Source organism: Onychomys torridus, chromosome 7, assembly GCF_903995425.1.
Source record: "Onychomys torridus chromosome 7, mOncTor1.1, whole genome shotgun sequence".
NCBI lineage: Eukaryota > Metazoa > Chordata > Mammalia > Rodentia > Cricetidae > Onychomys > Onychomys torridus.
The window spans coordinates 80,866,964-80,894,620 of record NC_050449.1 but is presented as its reverse complement, the minus strand read 5'-3'; the positions used below and the strand labels follow the sequence as shown (position 1 = coordinate 80,894,620).

The window sequence follows — 27,657 nt, the reverse complement described above, 5'->3', positions numbered from 1 at the left end:
ATGGCCGAGAAGCGGAGGGGCTCGCCGTGCAGCATGCTAAGCCTCAAGGCGCACGCCTTCTCGGTGGAGGCGCTGATCGGCGCCGAGAAGCAGCAACAGCTTCAAAAGAAGCGGAGAAAGCTGACCACGGAAGAGGCGGCCGGGGCGGGGGACGACGCTGGCTGCAGCCGTGGCGGAGGCGCGGGCGAGCCGGGCTGCTCCGAGGCCGACGAAGACGCGGCTCTTCCGCCGCCGCCAACCGGGCCGGCGTCCGGGCCGGCGCGGAGCTGCACGGACGTGGAGCGGAGCTGTGGCTCCCGCGGAGCGGCGGGTGAGTCGGCCCCTTCCCGCCCCAGCGGCTTCCCGGGGCGTCCCCGCCCGGGTCCCGCGAACCTGAGCTTCGTTCAGCGAGGCCGTGCTCGTGCGGGGACCCTCCAGGACCTCTGCCGCTGAGCCCCGGGTGTCCGGCGATGACCTGTTGGCCTCGCTCGCCGTCCGACCGGGGCTCCCAGCCCGGCCCCCTCGCCTCTGCGCCTGGGGTTCCAGCCCAGGGTGATGCCAGTCGCCTGGCTAAGTTTTAGGAACCCCAGAGCGCGTGCGGGAGGGCGCGGGCTGTAGCACTGAAACTGGAACGGACGCCCTGAAGCCGAGAGTGTACCAACCGGGAAGGCTGCGGCGAGCTCGCCCACGCTCTTTCCTGGGGATGCCAAGCGCTTCTCTACCCGGGTTCACGGCGCCCGAGGGCTGGTTTTTCGCCCTCTTCTAGCCGCTAAGCCGCGGGGCCTGGGAGGCCAGGAGCCGGGAGGATTGGAGGGAGCGGGATCTGGAGGTGTTTACTGAAGGTTCCTTGGGCTGGGCCCTGAGAGAGGCACCGCGGCTGTCCGGGGTGAAGGGAGGCCACGGGCTGCCCGGAGCTGAAGGCGGTGGCAGCAGGATCTGTGCCCCGGGACTTTGAGCTCCGGGATCTGTCTCAGACCCAGTGTCGTGTGTGTGTGTGTGTGTGTGTGTGTGTGTGTGTGTGTGTGTTACACGCGCGAGCCGGGGCCACGCACAGGCCGAGCGCGTGGGGAGGACGCGGACCAAAGATGGGGACTCAGCGGGATCCTGCAGGCCTCAAGGCATCTCCAGGCGGCAGGACTGGAGGCGGCTGTCTTAGGGCCTGACCCTGAGATGGTCCCCAAGGCCGGTTCTCTCCCTTACTGCTTCCCCTTCTCTGCCCTCTGCTGTCCAGGCAGCTGTGAGGACGGCTTCCTGCAGGGCGCCTCCCCTCTGGCGTCCCCTCGAGTTTCCCCGAAGGGGTCTCCAGTACCCGGCCTAGCCCGGACTGGGACTCCGCTGCCCACGCCGCAGGCCCCGAGGGTGGATCTGCAAGGAGCGGAGTTATGGAAGCGCTTTCACGAAATAGGCACGGAGATGATCATCACCAAAGCCGGCAGGTAAGCTTGAGCTCCCTGAGATGCTCCCGAATTCTGGCTTTATCCTACCCCTATCCAGGGCACAGCTGTGACCGATCCAAATGGACCCGGGACAGTAGGCCCTTTTTGGAACCTTCATTGGCTTCTTTGCCAAAGCGCTGTTGATGAAGGGCTCAGCCGGGCCCAGTCTTGTTAATGTCCGGGAGATCTTTGCCAGTGTGGACTTTGCAGCCTTAACTGTCGATTCTCTGAATGAGGAAGTGCGGTATAGTTATCCAAGATCGTGTGTACCCTTCTCTGTGCATTTAAGGCTCTAGTTATCTGTCTGAGCTAGGTAATAGATTGGCCCCTACCGCATTAGCAATTTTTATTTATTATATTCTTTAGCATACTATGATATATATAAAATATAAATTCAAAACTCCCAGATTTGTTCCTAGCACCACAAGTTCATGGTGTATTGTGCTATTCTGGTATTAGGTAGCCATGAAAAGTCACTATGGTCATGTTTAATCATGTATTGCTATAAAAATCATTATTTGGATTTTTTAATAACTGTACACACACACACACACACACACACACACACACACACACACACGAAATCCAGCCCATTACTTTAAACTAACTGAATACAAAAACGTTTGGAAAGAAGTTATATTTTAGACTGTGAAATTTGTGCATCGTTCTTTAGTCAAATAAATGGATTTGTTGGCCACAGCATACTAATTTGAGGTCAGAGAGAGAAATTTGCACTTTCAAGTTTTCAGCCCATTTATGCATGTAGTGTAATGAAATCTAAGAATAATATGTTCCTTTTAAAGTTTCTTTAAAAAGCACACACAACTCTTTCAGGGAGTACACATGGTAAAAACCTGGGTAGCATAAAAGTATCCAAACTTATTAGAAATTACAAAAACATATTTTATTGATTCCATATGCTACCTTCTGCATTCTCAGAGAGGTTTTATTATTATTATTATTAATGATCCAAATACGGTCTTCAACAACACAAAGCAACAGTTGTCTTATAAAGGATGTCGTTAAAGACCTCTACTCTTTATCTTACAGGTGCACTGAAAGAACACTAAAACAGCCAGCATATTAAACCGCTCTCATGCTTAGTTAATAATCATGGACTTTCCTTTGTCTGGCAGTGGTCTTTAATAGCATTGTTGTAAAAAAAAAAGGGGGGGAGATAAATTTGTGTTATAAGGTTAAATTAACAAAAATGAGATTAGTTGGAAGGTCCTAGACATAAATCATTAGAAGAAAGTCCTTTTTTTTTTTTTAAAGGGCAAAACTTATGTTGGTTTTAATGCACAGTAATACGCTGCTGTATTCCTTGCTTCTATGCCCTTTTAAAGGGATCATGTGCATGTACTTCAGCATCTCCTTTGATACACATATCTAAGTCGTCAAAAGAAAATGGAATTTTCGTTTGCTTTAATTAGCAATAATTGTGGTTAGAAAAGAAAACATTTTTGGGTTACGGTGGGGGGAGGAAATTCGTAAATATATGTTGTGTTTAGTTTCTGCTTCCAATAAAGAAGTTTTACTATACCTTTCAAATTTAGAGTGCCTTTTGCACTTTACCTTACCAGGCTGCAGACAGGAAGTCCTGTCTCAATAAAGAACATATTGTTTGGTTATAGCATGGCACATTGGCTCCTTGTGGCTTTTTTATAACCCCCTTTAAAATTTCACATTATAATATATTTTATCACTTTCAGAAATTTGAAATTTCTAACAATGATGTATTTCATTATTTGTAGTAAGATAAACAGGCTTGTTGCTTCTGCCTCAAAAGCAAAGTTTCTTTCGTGTAAAACCCTTTCACTTTGAAGATACGCTGATGTTTGAATAAACATGGAACTGGAACGTGTACATGGTGCAACACGTCACATTTTTATAGCTGTAGTTTTGATGTAGCCTATGCTCTGACACCCAGAATTATGCTATCTAAGTGTATGTTATACATTTGTCTATATTAAAATGGAAATTATGGGAGGATTCTTGGCTTTATTCAGTTTCTATTCTTAATGAAAGCAAAACAAAACGCAACCCCGTTTCTCCCTTCCTCCCTCCCATTACAAACAGGCGCATGTTCCCAGCAATGCGAGTGAAGATCTCCGGATTAGACCCCCACCAGCAGTACTACATTGCCATGGATATTGTGCCAGTGGATAACAAGAGATACAGGTACGATGATGACCCAGGACCGCAAGAGGAGCGATTGCAACTCCAGGACTCTATAGGCTAGCGTCTGTCTCCTCCATGCCACTGTGATCTGTTTCCCAAAGTCTGTGGAATTTCCAGATTCAATGATCTGACTTCCATGGGTTTTAGAAGCTCAAATGGTGCTTCGCCCCTAGCATTATGTGGAAACTCCGTGTTTGTTTTGCTTTTCATAGGTAAAGAGATGTCTTCAATCTTTGAGACTTTGAGCAGGGGCCAGTCTGGCATTGCTACGTGAAATACATCTTTAAATGTTGATTAGCGATTCAGTTAGAATTTTGATAGGAAGTGTTTAATGCAAAGTTTGCAGATACACTTTATAGTAAATGTTATACTTTTTTCCTGTGTTTTGATCTTACGTTAATTTTCTTGTTTTATTTAAAAAAACTATGTGTTTTAGACTTTCATTTAAAAAAAAAGATGCGTTTACAAGTTAGAAAAATAAAATCTCATAATTCGTTGTGACTTAAATCATTCTCTAAATTTGTAATGAATTGTTATCCCTGGCTCATTTTTAGGTTGGTAATTGACAGTTCTTTAGAAATTTCTGTAATTCTTGGATTTTGAAACAGAATGTTTGCCCATCAAGTAAACTGAAAAGATATGAGTTCTTTAGTTTCCAACCTCTTTGCTTTTACTTATGCAAGAAAGCAAATTAGTGATTTTCAATGACAATGCCTTTTGTTTACTAGAAGAGTTTAAAATGCTAATCTGTTTAAAAGGAAGTGTGAGAGTTTGAAAGAGCAGAAGATGGATCTCTGTTTGAAGATTCCTGTCTCATTTAGTATATGTCTCAGTGAAATCATTTGGTTTCTATCACTTTATAAAAAACGGGTGCTTGTTTTGATAAAAGAAGTTTGTGATGTCAAAAGTATTCAGATTTAAATCTGTACATGAGCAAAGGAAATACTAAGAGTGTTTAATATAGTAGTTTTATTTGTGTTGTCTATTTAAGTTGTATTGTTTGGCTAATTACATAAGTCATTAGGAGTTTTGCTCACACTATCTATAGACTAGCAGGAAGTAGAAGATGCTACGTTTATCCATGAAATCTACACGATTGAAACCCACATTCCAATCTGAGTTTTGTGCTGAGGAAGATAATGTAACTCTTCGTTTCTAAGTCACTCTTTTCAAGATTCTCTTCTGTTTCTTCCTCCAATTTCCCCCATCCACTTAAGATTCTTTATTTTACACAATTCATGTTTATTCTCCCAGAAAGCAACGGAAATTTAGATTTTAATAGATCAAACTGTGAAAGATAAATTTGCTTTCTTCCATTTCTCCCTAAGAATGTTTAGCTTTGGTATTTAGGATGCTTTGTGAGAAATATTTATATATATAATCTATTCTCTTAGAAGGTGTTGGGTTTTGAGCCAATTAATATGCATAATTTTGATAGAACATTTTTATTTATTTTGGTAGAAACCCAAATCTTATCTGAAGTTCAGTTTTTTCCCCATGCATCTCTAAGGTTTCTATTTTATTTATCTGTTTTTCATCAGTATCAGAAACTATTTTTTGACTTATTCTCTGTCAAAGAATGGTATTTGGTCCATGTTAAGAAACCTTATGAACAATTATTAGTCACTAAAGCTCATAGGAATTGATTTATTAAAACCATACCATACCAATACCAAAAAGGAAGGTTTTAAAAGTTAATTACGTGCTGCGCTTATATATTTTGCTTTAAGGAAAGGAATTAAAATCTGCAAAGGATATTGGGCTTAAAATTGAGCTTACTGAAACATGTAACCATAGTTGAGACAAAGAGCTTTAACAGAGAGAGATGTAAGAAAATGTTTCACGCTGTTTTAAAAAGATGTGTGTTTGCTACATAGATATTTCTGACATTACCTGAACCTTTTCACTATAAATTGTGTGCAGTATCTTGACACATGAGCAGGAGGCAGTGTATCTAAGTGTATAATATCACTTCATCATTTCATCAATACAATACTTTGTAGTTTTTAAGTTCATATTGACAGATAGTAATCTGAATATTCAGCTAAACTTTAAGATTTTTATTTATTTACAATTTAAATGTTCCTTGCTAAGTCAATTTATTTGTGTATATTAAAAAACAGAATAAGCTATTGTGGTTCTTAACTGTGAAAATAACATTAATTAATAGTATTAATCAAGTGCTTTGTATGTTGAATATTGGTAGTTGGAAACTAGTATTTGCTGACTGAAATAATTTTCTTAGAATGATCAAGAAAGAGAAGCATGAAAGATTAATGATAGCCTATATTTTATAATTCCTCAAAAAATTTACGTCAGCCTCAATTATTTAATCCTCTACTTATAATGTTAAAGAATTGAGAAAAAAAATTCTAAATGTTAAAATGATTACCCCCCCAAAAAAGAAAAAAACCAGTGTGACAGTTTCCTCTCACCTCTCCACTGTTTATTCCACCAGGCTATACAGAGCCTAAAAGGGGAGTGACCTTTCAGGAAGTAGAAACCTTTAAAATAAGACACTGAAGTATTTTGAGATTTACTCAGAGGTGAGATCAACAACTTCATAGTGTCTTCATGTCAATGAAATATTCTAGTGAAAAATATCAGAATATAAATTATGTCTGTTTTGTTAATGCATTAGAGTCAAGATACTTGGTGTTTATAGTGGAGACAGCCTGGATATTTTCATCAAGCCATCAAAACGATGTTGACTCTGGATTGTCCATAGCCGCCACAGTACAATCTCAGAAGTATTGGATGTATAGAGAAATAAGTTTAGAAAACGGTGCACATTTGGTCTTAGTTGATAATTCCAAGAAATGGGGTAGTTCGCATTTTGACAATTTCGTCTCTGTCTTGTAGGTATGTTTACCACAGCTCTAAATGGATGGTGGCAGGTAATGCCGATTCTCCTGTGCCACCCAGGGTATATATTCATCCAGACTCACCTGCCTCTGGGGAGACTTGGATGCGACAAGTGATCAGCTTCGACAAGCTGAAGCTTACCAACAATGAACTGGATGATCAAGGCCATGTAAGTAGATAGCCTCTCTGGCAAGAACCATCAGGTGGCATAGCCCAGTGCCTGGCTAAAAACTCCTAAGATTGTAACACCGCTTTCTGTTTGGTTAGTATGTGAACAGTATATGCCAAATCAAGTTATATTTGTATCAGAGACCATGTCTTAGCTGAATTGTCCCATAAAGCATTTAATAGATTTAGACCAGATACTGGCTTTGTATTGGAATGAAAGGACCTAAGGCAGAGACTTTTTTTTTTTTTTTTTTTTTTTTAACCAAAACATTTATGTGAAATCCCATGAGGCCCTAATTATTATACTTGAAATGTGCTTGGAAGTTTGGTAACAGCAAGATTTATTGCGTCCTCTCTGTATCCAGCTCTTTTCCCAGCTGAGGCTCACTGCAGTAATGACCAAGCTTACTTGTTTGTGTGCTCCATCTGCAAGTTCCCAATTGTTTTGTAATGACAGCTAATGTGTCGAAGTATATTATAATTCCCTTTCCTCCTAAAACTGCTGAAACCTGATATGCGGGACAAGTCCGGCTGTTCCAAAAAGACAGGCATTGTTAACAGCTTGCTGACTTTAGGTAGAAATCTACATTATTGTTTTAGTATATCTCACTAACTCTGGGCAATACTTATTTCTGCTCAAAGCTAGCATTTCTGTAAGGTGTCTGTTGGAAGAGTTTTGATGAAGAAGAATTGAAATGCCTTTACCAACTTCCTCATTTCCCAAACAAAACAAGTACCTAGCTTATTTATAAATAAGTCACTTGAGATAAAACTGCCAACTGTCATGAGCATTAATACACTGCTTGTGTTGTGCTTCACAGGTGTCTAGATAGGACCTTAAGCACCTTGATGAAAATTTTGGGGTACTAACCTTCCTATGACAATGCAGTGTCTACCTTTTAACACATAGCTAGTAAGATTTCACATGACAATGCTTCTGTGGTTGCCTTTATGATTTAAAACAGAATCAGAGAAAGAAGACATTTTATGTCTTCATATATTTTCATATATGACTTCACATTCCTTCTTTTTATTTTTCCAATTCTATAATCAAGTTGTAACAATTATTGTTCACTTGGTTTCAGTGTTTAAGAAAATAGGGTTGGGGATTTAGCTCAGTGGTAGAGCGCTTGCCTGGCAAGCACAAGGCCCTGGGTTCGATCCTCAGCTAAAACAAACAAACAAACAAACAAACAAACAAACAAAAAAAAACCAAAAACAAAACACAGGTTCCTATGTTTGACTGAATTATTGTTAGCACACCTATCTGATGGGTCTTTTTTTCTGCCTTTTAGTAGGAAATTTAGACAGAATGCTATTTGGTGTTGCTTGCTTTCTAAGTTCTACAGTTTAAGAATATATTTTAAAGAGATAATTGTACCTCAAACTGTATTCTGATAAAGAATTCAAGTCAATATAATCATCTTATAATTCTAATTCTTTTAGTTCAGAGTACTGGCTTTATATATGGTATCTAAACCAAATTTTATATATAGATTTAGAAAACAAACTATGATTTTAGATTTGCAATTTTAACAGCTTTTATCTAAAAGAACAGTCTCCAGAAAATACAATATATACATGTGTATGGGTGAATACATACAGAGAAAATAGTTATATATGTGCATGTGAGAGAGAGGAGACAGAGAGAAGAAAGGCAGAGGTGGGAGAGAGTACAGAAAGAGGGGAAGGAGGGAGGGAGGGAGGGAGGGAGAGAGAGAATGAGAATAAGAATAAATATAATATTGATTCATGAAAGAGTTGGGCAGTTCCGTGTTTTGGAGACCTAGGAAGAGTTGAAGTTGTGACTTGAATCTGAAGATAGTGTGTTGTCAGAATTTTCTTGTCTTCCAAGGATTTTACTCTGTTTTCTCTTGTGGCCTTCAACTGACTGGATGATGGCCACTCACTGCTACTAATCTGCTTTTCCCTGAGTCTACTGATTGTGTATCTCTAAGCCATACTTTCACAGCAATATCTTCGGTGCTGTTGGGCCAAAAATATGGATGCTTGTCCTAACCAAGTTAACAGATAAAATTAACCACCACATAGTGTTTATTTAAAACATAAAAAAAAAAATTAGTTCCAAATCGAAGTTCAGTTACTTGGACATAAATAAAGACTCTCACTATTAGGAACTTGCATAAAAGTGGCAAAGAACAGTCAAAATTTAGGAAACATTCTATTTTTCTTTTAGGGATGCGACAGGATTACTAAGTTTAATCAAGAGATAAAACCAATGTGCACAGGGGGCACTGGGGAACTACGGGAAACCAAGAAGTGAGTGAATGTTAGTACTTGTAGGGGGAGGTACTCTTTCATGCTATTCATTTCAAAGATGTGTTCTTGGAGACAGTTAAGTGTGATCAAAGACACGGAAGGCAGAGACTGGCTTTGTGAGTTTCTTGCTTAGACAGAATGAGAAGGGAGCCTGCAGCTTGCTGTTCTGTTTGTTCAGAGAGGTAGAGACAGACATACTTCAACCCAGCTTAGAGAGACTGAGAAGAATACCGGAAGTCTGCTTCTGTGTGCACTCTATTTGACAGCCCCGAGTAGAAGCAGACTAGAGACTGGGAATGTGCTTGTAATTCTACTGCCATTTGTGACTCGGGTCTAAGAAGGCAGTATGGCCATGGTGGGTCCTTATCAGAGACCCTCAGGGACTCTTGTCATTTTAGCCTTTGGCTTTCCATCATTCCACTAATTCTAGAAGAAGTCATTGTCACCTCTAATAAAACTGTACACGCCATAGTTAATTTCCTAAATCCCTTTCTTATGTTTTAATTTCATGCCCCACCCCATTTTAGTGTGCAAAAGATGTACATGTATGCAGCTTTGTGATGTGAGTATTCTGTGGCCCTGGGAGTTTTACTAAGTTAGCATAAGGTGATTGTAGGAATCAAAGGCTGTGACTAGACTTGGCACCACATAAGAGGATGTATTTTCCCCAAAGTAACTTTTCAGACTCCCAAACACCAGATCTGGTTCAGAAAAGAAAATTAAGGAGGATTCAGAGTAGTAGTATCCCTCAGAGCCACAGCTAATCCATAGATGTTGTGATAACTTTGTAGGTCCTATTTGATCCATGGGGACTCTAGCCAGCTTTATTCTGGTTTGTTACACACCAAGGCTGGTTCTTGGGCTGCCCTTGTGTAGGAGGTTCCTATGTTTGAGTGACAATTTCTTACCACATGCATGTTTTCCTGGAGTCTGTTCTCTGGAGGAAAGTATTTCCATGAGCACTTCTCTCTGAACAGGGGAAGACATTTGATGATGCATCTTACTGTACAGCAGGACCCATACCTGTGGCGCTGGATGCTTTGGCAGTGGGCAGGGTCAAGTAGCCATAGTCTAGGGCTGTAGGAGTCCATGTTCTCCCCTGCTGGAGATTCTGTGACACACATGCTCATACTCTCTTACTGTTTCTCCTTGAAAAATCAGATGGGGAAGCAGGATGATGGAGGAGAGGTAGCTGAGCTCTTTTGTGGGGAAGGAAGTTGGAATGGTTGAGGACACCATGCCAGTGATCTGGGCAAGTCAGTTCCACTCTCTGAGACCTTGTTTCCTCATGGGTCGTACTGGAATGAGAGACCCAAGGAAGCCAGCAAAGTTGAAAGTATGCATTTAAGGAGGGCCTGAAACACACTATCATGTAAGAGCAAAAAGGAAAAAATCTACTTTGCCTGTGATTGACTGAGAACGTTTCAACACTTTATAGTGCAGCATAGCTGGTGTTATAACACATTCAGGAAGTGGGGGTTTCCCCTGCCTCCTCTCCTCCTAGCCCTTCACCCCCAGGAGCCACTCTTCCCCCCCCCCCAGAAAAGGGCGAGTCTCCCGGGGATTCCCGTCAAACATGGCATATCAAGTTCCAATAAGACTAGATACAAACCTAATCCAACCTTGTGAGTTTGACATGTAGAAAAGTTTCAGTTATTGACAAGTTCCGCCGTCAAGCTGTAAAACTAGAAGCCCTACCTGTCAGACTTCAAGCACAATTGACTGGTCAGATAAATAAGTATGCTTCTTTTGGTGTAAATCTATTTTATGAGTAATTAATTAGTTAGCAGTGTTAGAGATTAAGTCCAGGGCAAGTGCTTTACTATTGGGCCACATCCAAACCCCTCCAATCCAGTCTTTAAAGTAGAAAAGCATGTATAAGCCTATGAAGAAGAAAGCACTCCGTGTTTGTGGACATAGGTCTGTATGCCTTTTCTAATATTATAGTTAGAAATCCCCTGCCCAAATCCTTTCTAAACAGAACAAACAGTATAGAAAGTACGCATAAGATATGATTATTTGAGTTATAAGTATGGTGTCTCTTTTTTAAAGGCCAGTAGTCCCACATATCCTACTAAGTAAGCAAAATATTGTTGATTTACAATTATTATAAATGGGAAAGCTTATTATGTCTATTTATTTAGTGGGTATTGAGGTTGTGCATTCCTGCATTCCACTGCACAAGTTCAGAGCTCAGAGAACACCTTGCAAAAGTCAATTCTCTCTTTCCACCATGTGGGACCCAGAGATGGACGCTCAGGTGGTCAGAGAGCAGAGTCTTCATAAAACAAGAATGTAAACAGAAAAGAAACCTTTACTACCTCCTTTCCAAGTCGCTTCGTCCCAGGGCTCTGAAGTTGGCTGTGCACTTTTTGCTTATTTCTGTGGAACATTTTTGTCTTTGATTTTTTTCTTCTTCTCTGGAAATCACTTCTAAAGGGATGGTGAGTCTCCCTTGGAGTTTCTAGATGCTGCCATTTGTTAGCCAACTGACGTTTTGATTCCTAGCTTGGGGAAGAGGAAGCGTTCACCCTCAAACTTTTCAACCCCCAAAGAGATCTATTGCAAGCTAGTTTTCTAAAGAGCAAGTTAGTTAAACAAAGGAACGCAAAGTTGAATGGACATTAAAGTTGTTACTTTCAAAGTGGCCATTCACTACTTTATGTTAACGTTGAAAAGAGTATGCTATTTCAATAATAAATCATAGGAAAAGGGCCAGGGCAGTTAGTTTGCAGATGGGGGCTGAGACACAGGTTCAAAACCATTCTTGCGTTTCCTCTATGGGGCCTGGCCTTGGGACTGTGCCTGCCCGCATAGTGCAAATTCATTAGGAAGGCACACAGACCCGAAGGGGAACAAAACTGGCCCTGGGCCTAGGGAGCTGTGAGGACCTGGAAGTCTCTGGGTTCTGTGGAACTTAACCATTAACAATAAGTCGAGGTTTAGAAATGCCATGCAGAACCCTAACCATTAATCAACTATGCTCCTACCCGGAAGTCAGAGATTCGAACACAGCCCTTCTTCCATCCCTGCTCCCCACACCCCCAGCATAGCTCAGGAAAAACCAAAACCAAAACCAAAACAAAAAAAACCAAAAATCAAAAAAACAAAGCAAAACAAAATGAAACCCTGCAAGGATCTAAACTGCCTTAAGGATGGAAACTTAGACTCTGATATCTGTTAAAAACAGAATTAGTGGCCGTGGACCTAGTAACAAGGGAATGAGCAAAAGACATTTCTCATCCACTGAAAATCTGCTGACTAGACTATGCTAATGGTTAGACCCTGTGAGTATAATTTTGTTTCTGCATTTTCTAGGCATTTATCCTGACTCACAGCAAGGTATATCTTTCATATGATGGCCCTGTGCACACCCACTCACAACCAACAAAAACTTTTGGGAAAAAAAAAAGTACATATCTCTAGTACAGGCACTGTTTACTACTGTATTTTATAATTTTATGTATTTAATTTTTTTTTTTGGTCAAAACTGCTAATAGTTCATTCAAATTCATTCAAATTAGTCCTAGAAAGAGGCATTGGATAGCTGCCTATGCCCCCCTCCCCATCATGAGTACTGCTTCCCCATTTTACCCTTTTGCATGTTCTTGTGTTCATGCTACCTCTGTCAGAGGCATGGCTAGTTGGCAGGATCTTTAGATCTACTTTCCAAGTGTGTCTGCCATGGGCACAAAGAAAACCTTAGGGAAAAACAAACGCAGAGCCCGTGACTGCGGTGTTGGCTCTCCCAAGGGTAAAGGCGTGCCCTCAGGACAACAAATTCTCTGAGCACAGAGCTGTTGGTGTTTGAGCTGACCAAAGGCTCTGAAGTTGGCTTATTAAACTGCTTACGTTCTGAACATCATGAAGCATGTTAAACACCATGTTTCCCAGGACTTTTGTTTAGATGTTTTCCTTCTAGATTCATAATAACCCAAACCTTGAATTTCAAGCTTAGAGTTCAGAAAAATTGCATACTTGTTAGCTAAACTAATTTATGAATATCTGAATATAGAATCGAAGAAACAAATAAAAAACCTGCTGTTCATGAAAGTATTAAAACATAAAAAGGCATATATATGCATGTGCGTGGTCGGACACACACACACACACACACACACACACACACACTCACACACTCACTCACTCACTCCTACCTGTGATACCATCATCAGAGGTGATCACTGTTCATATCTCTGTATGAGCCCACTATACTCTGTTTTAATAAGCCATAAAATATGCCTAACAATTAGGTACCGTTTTATCATTTTAAGATTAAAAACAAAGCTGGGCATGGTGGTATACACCTTTAATCTGAACACTCAGGAGATGGAGGCAGGCAGATCTCTGAGTTAAAGGCAAATCTGGTCTACAAAGCAAGTTCCACAACATCTAGCGCTATTACACAGAGAAACCCTGTTTTGAAAAACCAGAAAAAAAAATTAAAACCAAGCAATTTTATTATATGACTGAAATTTGCATTAACAGCATTGGCAATAGCTTGGTGACATCACATCTCACGATGTAAATTTCTCTTGGTAACTACTAATCTACTCATGTAAGTGACTTACAGCTTATAGCTTATGTAATGTACATCTTCGTTTGTATTTGTTTTGAGACAGGGTATCTCTGTGTAGCTTTGGAGCTTTTCCTGGAACTCACTCTAGCCCAGGCTGGCCTCGAACTCACAGAGATCCTTTGTATGAAAAGCTTTTATGAATCTGCAGCAGAACCTTAGGACAAATCTGAGTGGGTTTGTGAAGACCACATGAGAGAGAGACTTAGGGCAAGGTAGGCTCTCTGTTCTCCCGTTCTCTAGCCTAAGATCTGAATGGGAATATGGGCAATATACCAGAGATTTTTGCAGAATTAACACAGGAGATAGTGGGGTGTCCTTGGTGCAAGCGCACTACACGGATGAAGGAACCATTCCCTTAGTGTTTGAAAGTCTTGTGTGTATCCTTTAGCAGATGGATTTGGTACAACACACATGATCATTTCAGTCTCATTGGTATTGACACTGGTCTTATTAAGTTCATCATAAATAAAATCTTTATGACTATATTGAATTTTAAGCAATAGAAATTTGATGTTGACTTCACCCAGCTGTAGTGAGGGTTGCATTAAAGTGATTGGTAGTTTTATACAGACGTTGCAGATGTCTTCCTAGTCTTTCCCTGCAGCTTTGCTATGTTTTGTTAAATTAACTTCTTGCGCCTTCAGAAATGTAACTTTCCTGTAAGAATTTATTTTCCACTTTACATATTTGCTCATGCCATCAAACTGTCTAATGTGGCTTTCCCTCTTGATCTAGATTATTCTTCATTCTATGCACAAATACCAACCACGCGTGCATGTCGTCCGTAAAGACTGTGGGGACGATCTTTCCCCCATCAAGCCTGTTCCTTCCGGGGAGGGCGTGAAGGCATTCTCCTTCCCAGAAACAGTCTTCACCACTGTCACCGCCTATCAGAATCAGCAGGTATCATTTTCAGCAGCCCTCTTGCTAGATGCCTGCCCTCTGCATTGCTATATCCAAATGTCAGGAATTACCACACACCATTTGCTGTGTATGACACCCACAGTGTATACATGTGTGCACACAGTGACAACTCCTAGTCCACAGATTCCCAAGCAGGCTACTCAAGTGATGTCTTAAGCTGAGCATGCATCTTGCAATTAGCAGCAGTGTAGTTCTACTTTCCATCTTGAGAATTGAATTGTAGTGTCATAATTAAAATTAGAAAGCACATTATTTGCCTAGAAAACAGACATGTAAACTATGAAAAGCTAGTTGTATCTTACAGCGTGATATGTGGATTTAATAGGACAGCCCATGAATTACAAGAAAAATTTCAGAAGGATTTATCCTATATATTCCTTTTGTGTATTTTTAAAGGGCTTTATCATTGAACCATGATTTAAACTATTATGCAGGATACAGATATGGATTATAATCTGAGAGATTGGCAATTTTAAAGTGATGCCTTTATAATGGTTTAAATAATTTGAGAGATGAAATGTTTCTTTTTTTTCTATATGGGAAAATGCTGTTTTTTAAGGTTGTTTTACATGAGTCAAGAGTGTGAGTGTCAAGCCCTCTTATTGGTTGTCCAATTGCAGATCACACACACACACACACACACACACACACACACACACACACACGGCACAGTGTGGTGCTGGGCACTGCTTAGCAAATACCGACAAGTCAGTTAAGAGTCAACAAATTAGAATGGAAATGGATGATGCTACCATATTCAGTTTTTAATTTTTTCAGAACTATCATTTTTAGTAATTTAGGAAATTGATAAAGACTTTTTTGATTAATATCAATGTGATTTCTGTAGCCTGGGTTCCTGGACCATTGTACATAACTTTTAAAGTATTGCTTTAAAAGCAAACACGAAACTGGGGTAATAACTGCATATAAGTTGCTATAATAATCAAGGGAGGAGTTTCCACAAAATTTGATATGGCATACATAATCTATGTTGAATAAATCTGATGATAATAATAGAGCTATATTTATGTTTAGCAAGGTGCTATTATATAAATCTAGACTCTTATAACTAACATCTGAAATAATTCAGTTATTTAATGTTATTTAAACATTACTTAAATGAACAGAGATTTTAGTATAGTCTATAATGAAAAATTCCCTTCAGTGATAGAATGGCATATATGATGAATTAATCAGCAAACTCTCATAACATCCTTTATAATGTAGTTATATCCACATTTCAAGATGATAGATATCTTATGGAACTCATGTGTCTGAAGTATTTCAAGGCTGATGAGGCTCAGGGCATGCACAGGCCAGCAAGAGACTCCAGAATGCCATCCATCCAGTCTCATTTGTAGCAGGTTACTGTAATCACAAACATGATCCTTAACTTTATAGATTTTATTAAGACCAGGAATTTTAGAAAGCCTAATACAAGGACTCAGCTCTGCATTCCTCCGTGCAAAGGACAGATCTACTTAGAAACAGAAGGGTGTTACATAAAATGTGAGGTTTGGGGTGAATTAATGGAGATGGTGAAGATATTTGTAAACTCCTTTCTTCTGAACTTTGAGATCCTAGTGGACAAGAAGCCAGTTTTGAGGCAACAACTTGAAAGTAGTTAAAATGAAGTATTTTAAATCAGCATTTATTCCTGCCACTTTAACATGACTTTGTTCTGTTAGAAACTTTTTATCTCTGCTTAGATGTTCACTATAGTTTGGTGACCGGCTAGTACTATAGAGACAAGAGATGAAAGAATAAAGCAAAGGCTAAGGGAGAGACAAAGAAAAATACTGTGGCAATAAGGTTAGAGAGAGTGGGGATTCCTGGTTCTGAAGAACAGAAACAAGCTTATGATTTATCAATAAATGCAGGCTGCTAGATGATCCTTGATTCCTAGCACTACAAGATGGTTAAACCATATTCTAGAGTCAAAGGGAAGAACTTCAGCTTGAGAGAATGGTCAAGTAGGACAAGGCGGTAGGAGGCTGTTGGAGTTCCTTCTCCAGGCACATTCAAAACCAAACAAACCTTTATCCACCTATGAAGATGGAAAATGGGTGAAGAAGCATCTCTTTCATGGCAGATAGTTCTAAATCCTTTAACTTCACTGCCAGGATGTTAAAACATACGAGAGGAATACAAAAGAACCCTCTGTCTGTATGTTAATTTTTAGATTGTTGGTAGTTCTACAGTTTTTGGAAGGGGTGGTTGGAGAGATAGTTCAGCTATTAAAGGCTAGGCTCACAACCAAAAACATCTTAACTTTTAAATAATATACTGTGATGTTTATATAAGATTTAATGTGATTTCTTCTCTACTCTGCAGATTACTCGCCTTAAGATAGACAGGAATCCATTTGCTAAAGGCTTCCGAGACTCTGGGAGGAACAGGCAAGTCCTAGTGAAATCTCCTGGTTGTTTTAGCAAATATATTTAAAGTTTTAATGTGATTTTTTTTTCCATTATGAGCCTAAAGGTTAACTTGGTAAACAGTGTTGGAAGCACTTCTGATGAGAATTTAACTTGGTAAACGTTGTTGTGTCTTGGAGGTAACTTAGGTATAGAGTATTGTCATGTGGCCTGCCTTAAGATGAACTTTAGTGTGTGAAGCTGGAGTGAAGATTCAAGCCTTTGGCATACTGATGGCGTGGTATTTCTGGAGGGCCATGGAGAAGCCTACCCTAATGGTCCGTGGGCCTTCATAGTCCAAGAAATTGTCCTTTCTGCCTCCTTTTGGCTTAGAGTTCTTAGTGATGACACATTGTCTATTGATTCTGTCTGCAGAGTATGATAGTTCTTACTAACTCGGATTCTCAACTGGAATATGAAACCATTTCACATTGCCAAGAGACCTGATCCTCTTCAGTTTCCAAATTTGTCTAGCTTTTACTGACAGCCACATACTTGTTTATTTTTTCTGTGTTGGGTTTTACTGTGTTTGCACTAAGTTGGATAGCTACAACAATTATTTCTACTCTATTACTCATCCAGTCGGTTTGCTGCAAGTTTCTAAATTTATTGATATGAGTCTATTCCAGTACAGTCCGGTGTTACAACATTTTCTAAAATAATTGCTAGTAATAGAGGGTGATAATAGAGGAACATTCTCTGCCCTTTCAGGCAAGGCTTTGATATGATACTTGTAAGTACATTTTTATAATAAGAGGCATTTGAACTTTATTACTTCATTTCCAAAATTATTTTGTTTTGAAACTGATATTAACTGGGTTTGTCTACGTGAACTGAAAACCCTCAATTATCAAGAAACAGTTTCACTTGAAATTTGAGAAGGGAAAGCAATCAGGTAATAGTCTAGATTTTCTAGTGTTTTCAGCTGATTATGTGGTCAAGATAGGTGACAGACAGGTCTCAAAATGTGCTCAGTTGCTAAAGAGACTTGGTGTCATCCTCATTTACAGAGGCATTACCTAAACAACATGTAGTTAGAAAGTACTAAAAGTCAACTAAGATGCAGTGAGACTAGAGTGATCTTCCAATCAGTGGAGGAGGATCAGCAAGATTGACCAATAGGAGGGAATCTTTTGAAGTGCTCCACTCTGTGAGAAGGTTTGCAGGTATTAGCAAATTTATCTCCAGCATTGAAATTGCTTCATGTCTTTTTGGATCTGTTTCATTGTTGTGAAAAGTTGTGCCTGGTGGCTGTTTTGCTTAGTAGCCCTGAAATGATGCGTGCCGTGGCAGAGGAGACCTGTGAGGTGACTCTTTTTCTGCTTGGCAAACGCTGGGGTGAACCCTTCTTGTGAACTTGGGTTACATCAGAACAACATTGCATTGACTTTAGCTAATTTTTTTTTTCTTAAGTAGAGAAACAATGTATTAAAAGTCCTATAGGAGCTCCACAGGGAGACCCTGAGAGTAACTGCCAGACACCATGCCCAAGCTGCGGATAGGTCTGGGAAAGATCTCACTGCTACTGACACTGGAGAGAAGTTCATTTATGAAGCAGTGGCTTATGAATAGTTTTCAAATATATTTTGGACAAAAAGTAATGACAAATGAAGCTTCTGTTAGAAGCTAGATGACGGCGTCATACAATAAATTTTGAGGAGGAATTCTAGATGAGCCAGCATAATGAAAAGATTTGGTTATTAAAATTGTGCCATTAAAAATACTCAGGTGGTGGCTCATCCAGCACTTGGGAGGCAGAGCCAGACAGATCTCTGTGAGTTCGAGGCCAGCCTCATCTGTAGAGTGGGATCCAGGACAGGCACCAAAACTACACAGAGAAACCCTGTCATAAAAAAACAAACAAAACAAACAAACAAACAAACCACTCAGTGTCATGATGAAAATAAACCAGGAAGCCTGTGGTTCTGTTTGGAGGCCACAGGCTAGGTTTGACAGGGGTTCCTTTCACTTTTGGCTCTTTGGAACTATGTAGGGTTGGCATCAAATGGTGCTTTGCATTATTTCTTTGATCCCAATAAAACCTGTAATTTTCAAATCAACATGCAGAAATAATGAATTATATTTTAACACTCTGAATTATGTTAAAATTCAGAATTCTTATTTTGCTCCAAGTGGTTGTCTTGTTACAATATGCTATGACTGTATAGATCAGTGGTTCTTAACGTGTGGGTCATGACCTCTTCGAGGGTCAAATGACCTTTTAAGAGGCTTACCTAAGACCACGGAAAAACACAGATGTTTACATTATGATTCATAACAGGAGCAACATCATAGTTATGAAGTAACAATGAAAATAATTTTATGGTTGGAGGTCACCACAACAGGAGGAACACAGCATTAGGAAGACTGAGAACCTTTGTTCTAGAGCTTTCTGGTTAATGAAAAGAAGTTTTCATCTTTTCTCATGAAATAAATACTGCCCCATATTTTTTTTAAAAAAAAAATGACCTTAACAGTGTGAAAAAATTCTGTCAGTTTAAAATATTTCAAAATTATGTATTATATTCCTTAAAAAAATTATAAAGAACCTGTGTTCCATGTGAGGCTTTGTTGAAGGTATGGTGGCTTTGACGGCATAGAGGGACATCATATTTTTTTGTATAGTAATAGAGGAAAGTCTATGAAAAATGCCCACAGTATTCTTTTTTCTTTTCCCTGGTTCTGCTGTGCAGTTTTATTGCTTTTTAAAACAAATTTTATTTTTATTTTCCTCAGATATGAAATAAACAAGTTGATCAGGACACAAAATTAACACAGACGTGTGATTGCTTAAATTTTATAAAAACAATTCTGTTTAATTACAAAGTGTCCTTCTCTGGCTGCTTGGGGCTCTGCAGCCTGGTTTACAGGAATCAGTTGCTTCGGCCCTTGAAGCCCTCCTGTAGCCATTTGCTACGTGAGAGTGAATTTATGTGCAGAGAATAGCTCCAGTCCACAGCTAGGCCGTAGGTTTGACCCTATAAAAGTTTTTACTCAGGAAGGTACAGAAATTTCTTCTCTTAAATACTTCAGGAAAAACATAACCATTTTACTAAATAAACTCAGCCATTTGATAGCATAAATGAGGGCGCTGTAAATGTGGAGGTTGTTCAAAGGCACCTTGTATAAATTATCGCCTTGGCTACTCTCCTGCAGGAGGGGCCTTTCATCTCCCCTTTAACTAGATGGGAAAAGTCTCCATTACTGGAGAAAATGAAGGCTTTTTAACAAAAGTCCAGATTCAACTAATAAATATTTTATAACTGTTTCCTGCAAAATATCTGCAATCCTTTGTGGATTTGGCAGTGTGAAGTAGCAGCCTCGGGCAACATATCAATAGCTCCCAATCAGAAGGCTGTGCGTAGATGTGCCCCTCGAAGCCATTACTTTAAGCATAAGGTTGTGTATTTGCTGTGCTCAGTAACTTCTCCTGACGAATTTGATTTATGGTTTTGAAACATAATTCAGTTTACATTGCTAAAGCAAATAAAGCAGTAAAATACATCTATATAGTCTACAAACTTCTGGCTTTAGTAAAACTGTTTTATAATTACATTGGTATTTTCACTATCCCAAACTACCTTTATCAATGTTAACCTGCATGAGAATAAAAAGTAGGTGGTTTGTTTTTTTAACAAAGATGTGTACTAATATTCTTTAACAAGAAAATTCATTTTCTCTTGAAAGTAGTAAAGATTTAGTATCGGTGTAAGCCAAATACAGAGAGACCATCAAAGCAATACCCAGCGTTCATTAGCCCAGTATTAATACAACCCACAGGTAACGCAGGATTGAGACAGACTGGACCCACAAACTGAAAAAAAAAAAAAAAAAAGAATATTTCACCATAGAAAATATTATTGAGTAGTATGACCTCGGGGATTTGACTTATAGTTTGGCCATAGATATAGTGTCTGATTTACAAAAAGTCAAGTAAAATAAATACCAGGTAGAATGAAATGAATTATAGCTAGATATAAAAGGGCTTCAGAGCCTCATAGTTCTATCTTCGCTTCTCAGGAAACTGAAATCCAGGGAGGTCAAGTGACTTAGAGTGACCTGTAGTCACCGTTCTGTCTTGATTCCAGGCTAGTATCTTTACCCCAAACAGTCCTTTCTGTGACACAGTGATTATGTCAGAGGTCAGACTTCATTCTTCCCACCCACATAGCCCAGGAGAAACAGCTGGGGGTGTTTTCCCTGTGGCATCTGTATGAGCTGGTGACGCTTCCTCTGAGACTGAAGAAGTGAGTAAGGTCCCCAGGAGAGCTCACGGCAACAGGAGGGTAAAATCTTGATGCGGAAGGATGGCAATGTGAGATGCTTCTTGCATAAATCATCTCCTCTTTCAGGAGCTTTCATCGTGTTGGAGAAGTCATATGACTGGCAGGTGGTTTTCTCTAGCCTTAGTTCTTAGTTCATGGTTTGGGGGTACAGGGCAGCAGCAGCTGAGTTAAAATTAGTAGAAATAGAACACTCACAAGAAATTTCCAGGTTGTATTTTACCCAGAAGAATGTTTTTCTGTTTCTGTAGTGCTGAGGATGAACTCAGGGCTTTGTGCATGCTAGATACCCTGGCTGGTTTTGTGTGTCAATTTGAAAAAAAAGCTAAAGTCATCAGAGAGGGAGAAGCTTCAGTTGAGGCAACACCTCCGTGAGATCCAGCTGTAAGGCCTTTTCTCCATTAGCGATCTATGGGGCGGGGCCCAGTCCGTGGTGTGTGGTGCCATCCCTGGACTGCTGATCCTGGGTTCTATAAGAAAGCAGGCTTAGCAAGCTGAGGGAAGCAAGCCAATAAGCAGCATCCCCTCCATGGCCTCTGCGTCAGCTCCTGTCTCCGGGATGCTGCCCTGTTTGAGTTCCTGTCTTGACTTCCTTGAGTGATGAACAGCAATGTTGAAGTGTAACCCTTTCCTACCCACCTTGATTTTTGGTCATGGTGCTTCATTACAGCGGTAGAAACCCTGACTAAGACACCAGATAAGTGGTAGACTTCTGAGACGCACCCTGGCCCGGACCACGTTATCATTCTAACAAATTGCTTAGGGTTGAAGTGGTTGAAGATGAGCCATTGAGACCCCAGCCTGTCTTGAGAATGTCTTTTATGTTTGCGTTTAGCGTAGTTTTGAAATATACAGATGAGATATAAATAGTCTGCAACCAAGTTTGCATATCAATTCATTAAGTGTGTATGATGAGGCTGTATAATAACTTACAGTGTTGCTACTAACTCTGTATAGAGACTATGTAGCTCTGGAGATCCATCACCTCCTACCCTTCTGCACACTGTGCAAAGCTGAGTGGGAGGTCAGTGCTGCCCCCTCCTGGCCTAGCCTGGCTGGTAGTGAAGACTGTGCCCCAGAGAAGTTGGTTTTCTTTGACTGGTTCTTGCTTTGAGCTAGCTTCTGAGGTACTAAATGATGGGCAGAAGTGTCCCTTAGAAAAGAGAACTTGAGCCGGGCGGTGGTGGCACTCATCTTTAATCCCAGCACTCCGGAGGCAGAGGCAGGCAGATCTCTGTGAGTTCAAGGCCAGCCTGGTCTCCAAAGCGAGTTCCAGGAAAGGCACAAAGCTACACAGAAAAACCCTGTCTCAAAAAACCAAAAACCAAAAACCAAAAACCAAAAACCAAAAAACAACAACAAAAAAAATCTTCATCATCAGAGGGCAAACTCCTGTGACAGGAAGAGAGGCTCCAGAGCACTACAGAGCCTTGGGCTCACAGTAGCCAACATGGTCTCAGATCCTCAGGTTCATGTGTTAGTTTTAGGGTCCTGAGAATGTCGGCAGGCATCTTGATAGGTTTCCATTTTCATCTCTCCATCCTTGTGCAAAGCATTTCTTTTTGCCTATGGCAATCTCCTAACCTGTCACTGAGTGTAGAATGTGTAGGGCATTGCCAATACCACGCTGTTTCTTCAAATGCTTATTACTAGTGAAAACTACAACCCTTCCTAACTAGACTCTGTTTGTCCTGACCTTTCCATGTAGAATGGGATTGGAAGCCCTGGTGGAGTCATATGCATTCTGGAGACCATCACTACGAACTCTCACATTTGAAGATATCCCTGGAATTCCAAAGCAAGGTAATTTAGTCTCCTGGTCATGAATATAGCCAGTTCCTGAGAAAAGGCTGAGGTGTAAGAGATGCATACTCTGTTCATTAGATCCACAACATTTGACTTTATCATTAACATCCTTCTACTCCAGGACTCGTTTCTTTGCTGCATTGACAGGAGACAGACCAGGAAAGATGGCTGTCCTGTGGTGTGAGAGGTTAAATATTTCATGTTTTTGCTGTTTATCTCATAATGCTTACCTCTTCCTCACATCTCTCATTGAGATGTTGGAGCCCATGTAGGTGTACTCTACAAGAAGTTGCCCATGCCTGTTCCTCTTATTCAACTATTGCCTCTCAGCAGGGTTTTCTTACTGGATGTGTGATGAGATCAGGCACACTGGATCAGACCATTTTGAGCTCATTCCTCACAAGCACAGGACTTGCATCTCCTTAGAGAAGGGTGCAATCTTTGTAGTAGTCTGCTTAAGAGATAGACTCTCAGGTCACCCATTCAGGCAGATTTTACCAGGACCCTACCAGCTCCCAGTGAGAATTTCACATACTCAGGTTTAGATTATTATCATTGGTAGTTTTGGGCTTTTAGATTATTTAAAGAAGTGGAATGAAATACTGTTGTTAGAATAATGAAGGTTTTACACCCTCTACAGCCCTTTGGAATTCTCCAATTTTCTTAAGTTAGGTCAGGGTTGCAAGCATCAATCTGCCAGCAAATCCAGAGAAAGGAGTTGGCAACCAGTAGAAGGGAGTTGGCCACCAATAGAATGGAGTTGGTGACCAATAGAAGGGAGCTGGCAACCAATAGAAGGGAGTTGGTGACTAATAGAAGGGAGTTGGCGACCAATAGAAGGGAGCTGCTATTGATTGGTTGCAAGATTAAACCACCCTCTCTGAGTGTCACAGGATTGTTTAATTCTTAGACCTTTGCTTTTGTCTTGCCTGTGATTTGCCAATCTGTTTTCTAGCTGAAGCTGAGATTTTTGAGGGACAAAGTGATAGCAGAGCAGGGACCTGAGTGGTATAGGAATCAATGCACACAAGCTTTCTTGAGAGGCTACAGATGTAGATGAGGTATGGCAGCCCTGTCCCGTTCTGTGCTTTCCTTCCCAGTCACTTTTCCTCTGTAAGGAAGTGTACTGGTCCAGAAAAGACTTTGGGGAGAAAGGGAATAATACCATAGGTAGAAAAGAGCAGTTTATTATACTGTTGGGGCAAGAGGTAAAAATGAGATGAAATTTAATTTTATAAAATTTCTAGTAAATTTGGCATTTTTAATATTTGTTTTTGCAAATAAGAAAATTCTAAGAAAGCAAATTGAGATAGAACATGAAAATTCCATGTGATAGTGCCTTACTATTTTCTGTATTACAAAACTTCATCATTACCTGGAGTGATAATTAGTCCTAAAAACATTCTTCTAAAATTTCATCACATTTAATTAATTAATTGTGTGTGTGTGTGTGTGTGTGTGTGTGTGTTTGCATGTGTGATAGCGCGTGTGTGGAGATCAGAAGATAACTTTTGGGAGTTCATTTTCTCCTTTTACTTTGTGGGTCCCAGGGATTGAACTTAGGTTGTCAGGCCTCCTTGTAGCTATTATTACCCTTGGAGCCATATTACTTGCTCTTGGTTTAAAAATATTGAGAGAATGTATGCTTAAGTTACTCAGTCTGAGTTCAGTGAAATTAATCCTTTGAAAACTAAGCCACCTATCACCTTTGTAATTCCCTCCACTTGAAACAAGCCTTAGGTATCATATGGCTATCAAAATTTAAAGGAAAAGATGGCAGTTGAAGTCATTCTTTACATTGCAACTTCTTTTGTAGGGAACACAAGTTCTTCCACTCTCCTCCAAGGTACTGGGAATGGTGTTCCTGCCACACACCCTCACCTGTTGTCTGGCTCCTCTTGTTCCTCTCCTGCCTTCCATCTGGGGCCGAACACCAGCCAGCTCTGTAGTCTGGCTCCAGCTGACTATTCTGCCTGTGCCCGGTCAGGCCTCACCCTCAACAGATACAGCACGTCCTTGGCAGAGACCTACAACAGGCTTACCAACCAGAGCAGCGAGACCTTTGCCCCACCCAGGACTCCCTCCTATGTGGGTGTGGGCAGTAGCCCATCTGTGAACATGTCCATGGGTGGCACCGATGGGGATACCTTCAGCTGCCCACAGACAAGCCTGTCCATGCAGATTTCAGGAATGTCCCCTCAACTTCAGTACATCATGCCATCACCATCCAGCAACGCCTTTGCAACTAACCAGACCCATCAGGGTTCCTACAACACTTTCCGGTTACACAGCCCCTGTGCCTTATATGGATATAACTTCTCCACATCCCCCAAACTGGCTGCCAGTCCTGAGAAAATTGTTTCTTCCCAAGGAAGTTTCTTGGGGTCCTCACCAAGTGGGACCATGACTGATCGGCAGATGTTGCCCACTGTGGAAGGAGTGCACCTGATTAGCAGTGGGGGCCAGCAGAGTTTCTTTGACTCCAGGACCCTAGGAAGCTTAACTCTGTCATCTTCTCAAGTGTCTGCACATATGGTCTGATGAAGCCTTTAAGTTAAACTACGTTTGAATCTAATGGATCTTCCTTATTTTTGAAAAAGGCAATATGGAAAAAAATGTACATATAGTGGAAAATGAAGGCTCTGACGATTTTTACTTTCTCCTAGTAAGACTGTAATTATCTATGGCATATGTGTATGCTGTATATTGGTAGCATGTAGTATACTGAAGGCTTCTCACTGCCATGTTTATCCAGTGTCACAGAATATTGGCTACATGTACTATGTTTATCCAGAGTAGCCAGACTCTAAAAGCAAAATGGTACACTTGAAAGTTGGTAATGATACTAACCAAAGACTTTTCGAGTACTCTGTGCAAAGTGATGAGGTTCATTACCGCGGTTTCACACATACCTAACCAAAGATTTGTAACTTCATTTATCAGAAGAGTGCTCTGTGCGGTTTGTATTTGAGTGTTGGTAGCATTATGATTTCTATTGTTCTGGGATGTGATGTGAGACCCTGATTTAACCGTCTTGTTAAATAAGAAACACAGAGCCAGTTGCAGAGTTAAAAACCAAGAGGTCAGAGCAATAGCTGAGAGTCTTACCCTTCACTGCTTCTGTTGTCTTTCCTCTCTGCAAGAGAGCTACTTCTGTGTGTCCTGTCTTTTTTATAGACTTCCTGTTCTGTTTTCTCATTGGTTGTAAACCCAGCCACATGACCTCGTCACTGCCTGTCTGTACAGACCTCCAGGTCTTAAAGGTGTGTGTCTGCCATGCTGGCTGTGTCCTTGAACACACAGAGATCTACCTAGCTCTGCCTCCCAAGTGCTGGGATTAAAGGTGTGCACCACCACCACCACCACCACCACCACCACCACCACCCAGCTTCTGCTCTGGCTTGCTCTGACCTCAAGGCAACTTTATTAACATACAAATAAAATCACATTTCAATACAAATAAAATATCACTATAAGACCCTCCAGTGAAAAAGCCAGTTAATTCTTAGTGTATTTCTGAGGTATCTGTAACAATAAAGGCTTAGCTTTTCATTCCTGCTTATTCTTATATACTGCAGACCTTGGGTCTGAAAATCCATAGCTTGACTGGTGTTTATTTTCTGAAGGAAGGTGGAGGAGACCCTTGTGACTTTTCACTTTCCATTGGACAGAGAATCTTACTAGCCTGCAAAAAATACATCTCTATTATTTTTAAATCGGTTCCCATTTCATTTAGTTTACCAAAAAGGCCATTAAAAATGTCCTGTAAACATTTCAAACTTCAATTTTTACCAAGGACAGGGTTGGAGTATATGGTATGACAAATTGCAAAAAAGAAAAGAAATCCACCTCAGATTCTTTTGTTCCAATGAGTAATGTTTATTTATTTATTTTTAATTAGAGGAATAATGTCATCCACCCCCTAGGCTTTTGTGTGGCTTGTTGTTTAGATTTAGGATTATTTCTCCATCTTTGAGCTGCCTGACCCCTGGCCTATGAGTAAGGAAAAGGCATTTATGCCACTTATTTATGTCTCATAACTCTTACAAATTGAACAGTTCCCCTCCCTAGCCTTATCTCCCTGTCTGACTCTTTTCCAAAACAGACAGGTCTTGCCTTTATGGTGCTAATGCTGCAAGGAATTTCAGAGGGTTATCTCCAGCAATCTGTCTTGTGGTGTAGTCAAAGGCCAAAGTCCATTACTAGAAAGGCCTCCTAGGAGGACCAAGGAGGAAGATACTCATTATGATAAGTGAGCTATAAAACTTTTAACCTCAACAGCATTTTAACTTTGGAACTGAAGAAATGAAAACAGGATTGACTTCTAAAAGTGCCTAAAATGAACTTGAGACTTGAGTTCAAAATATGGAATTTTGATAGTAGATCATGTGATAAGCAGACAAAGTGAGGCATGCGGGATGGTGCATAGCTCCTTCTGTTGAGAAACTAAAGTGATGTGTCTGCCCAGCCGCTCCTTACATTCGTGTATAACAGATGAAGAGAATGCTTTCCTTGTGTTTATCTGTAGACTTGCTCTACCATGTCCCTAATTTGGATGGGGAAGGAGTCTTTATCCCAGTTTACATCTTTATTGAACAGGATTATTGTTGGATATTAAGGGGAATGTTATGTTTAGACAGAACACATTCTAGATTTGTCGCTGTTTATAGATACTGACAAATGTCCCCATGGATTCTGTAAAAAGGTCATCAAATTAATAAAAATTTTAAAATCTAAGA

General features: G+C 40.4%; 1 protein-coding gene across 1 annotated transcript; it reads left to right on the top strand.

Moving 5' to 3' along the window:
* Tbx18 (T-box transcription factor 18) lies at window positions 1-25,994 on the top strand. The gene is made up of 8 exons (XM_036193251.1): window positions 1-310; window positions 1,211-1,415; window positions 3,495-3,596; window positions 6,459-6,630; window positions 14,224-14,391; window positions 16,747-16,811; window positions 22,821-22,915; window positions 24,735-25,994. Exons 1-8 carry the CDS (start codon window positions 1-3, stop codon window positions 25,457-25,459), a joined length of 1,842 nt encoding a protein of 613 aa, XP_036049144.1. The 3' UTR covers window positions 25,460-25,994.
* The last annotated feature ends 1,663 nt before the right edge of the window (window positions 25,995-27,657 follow it).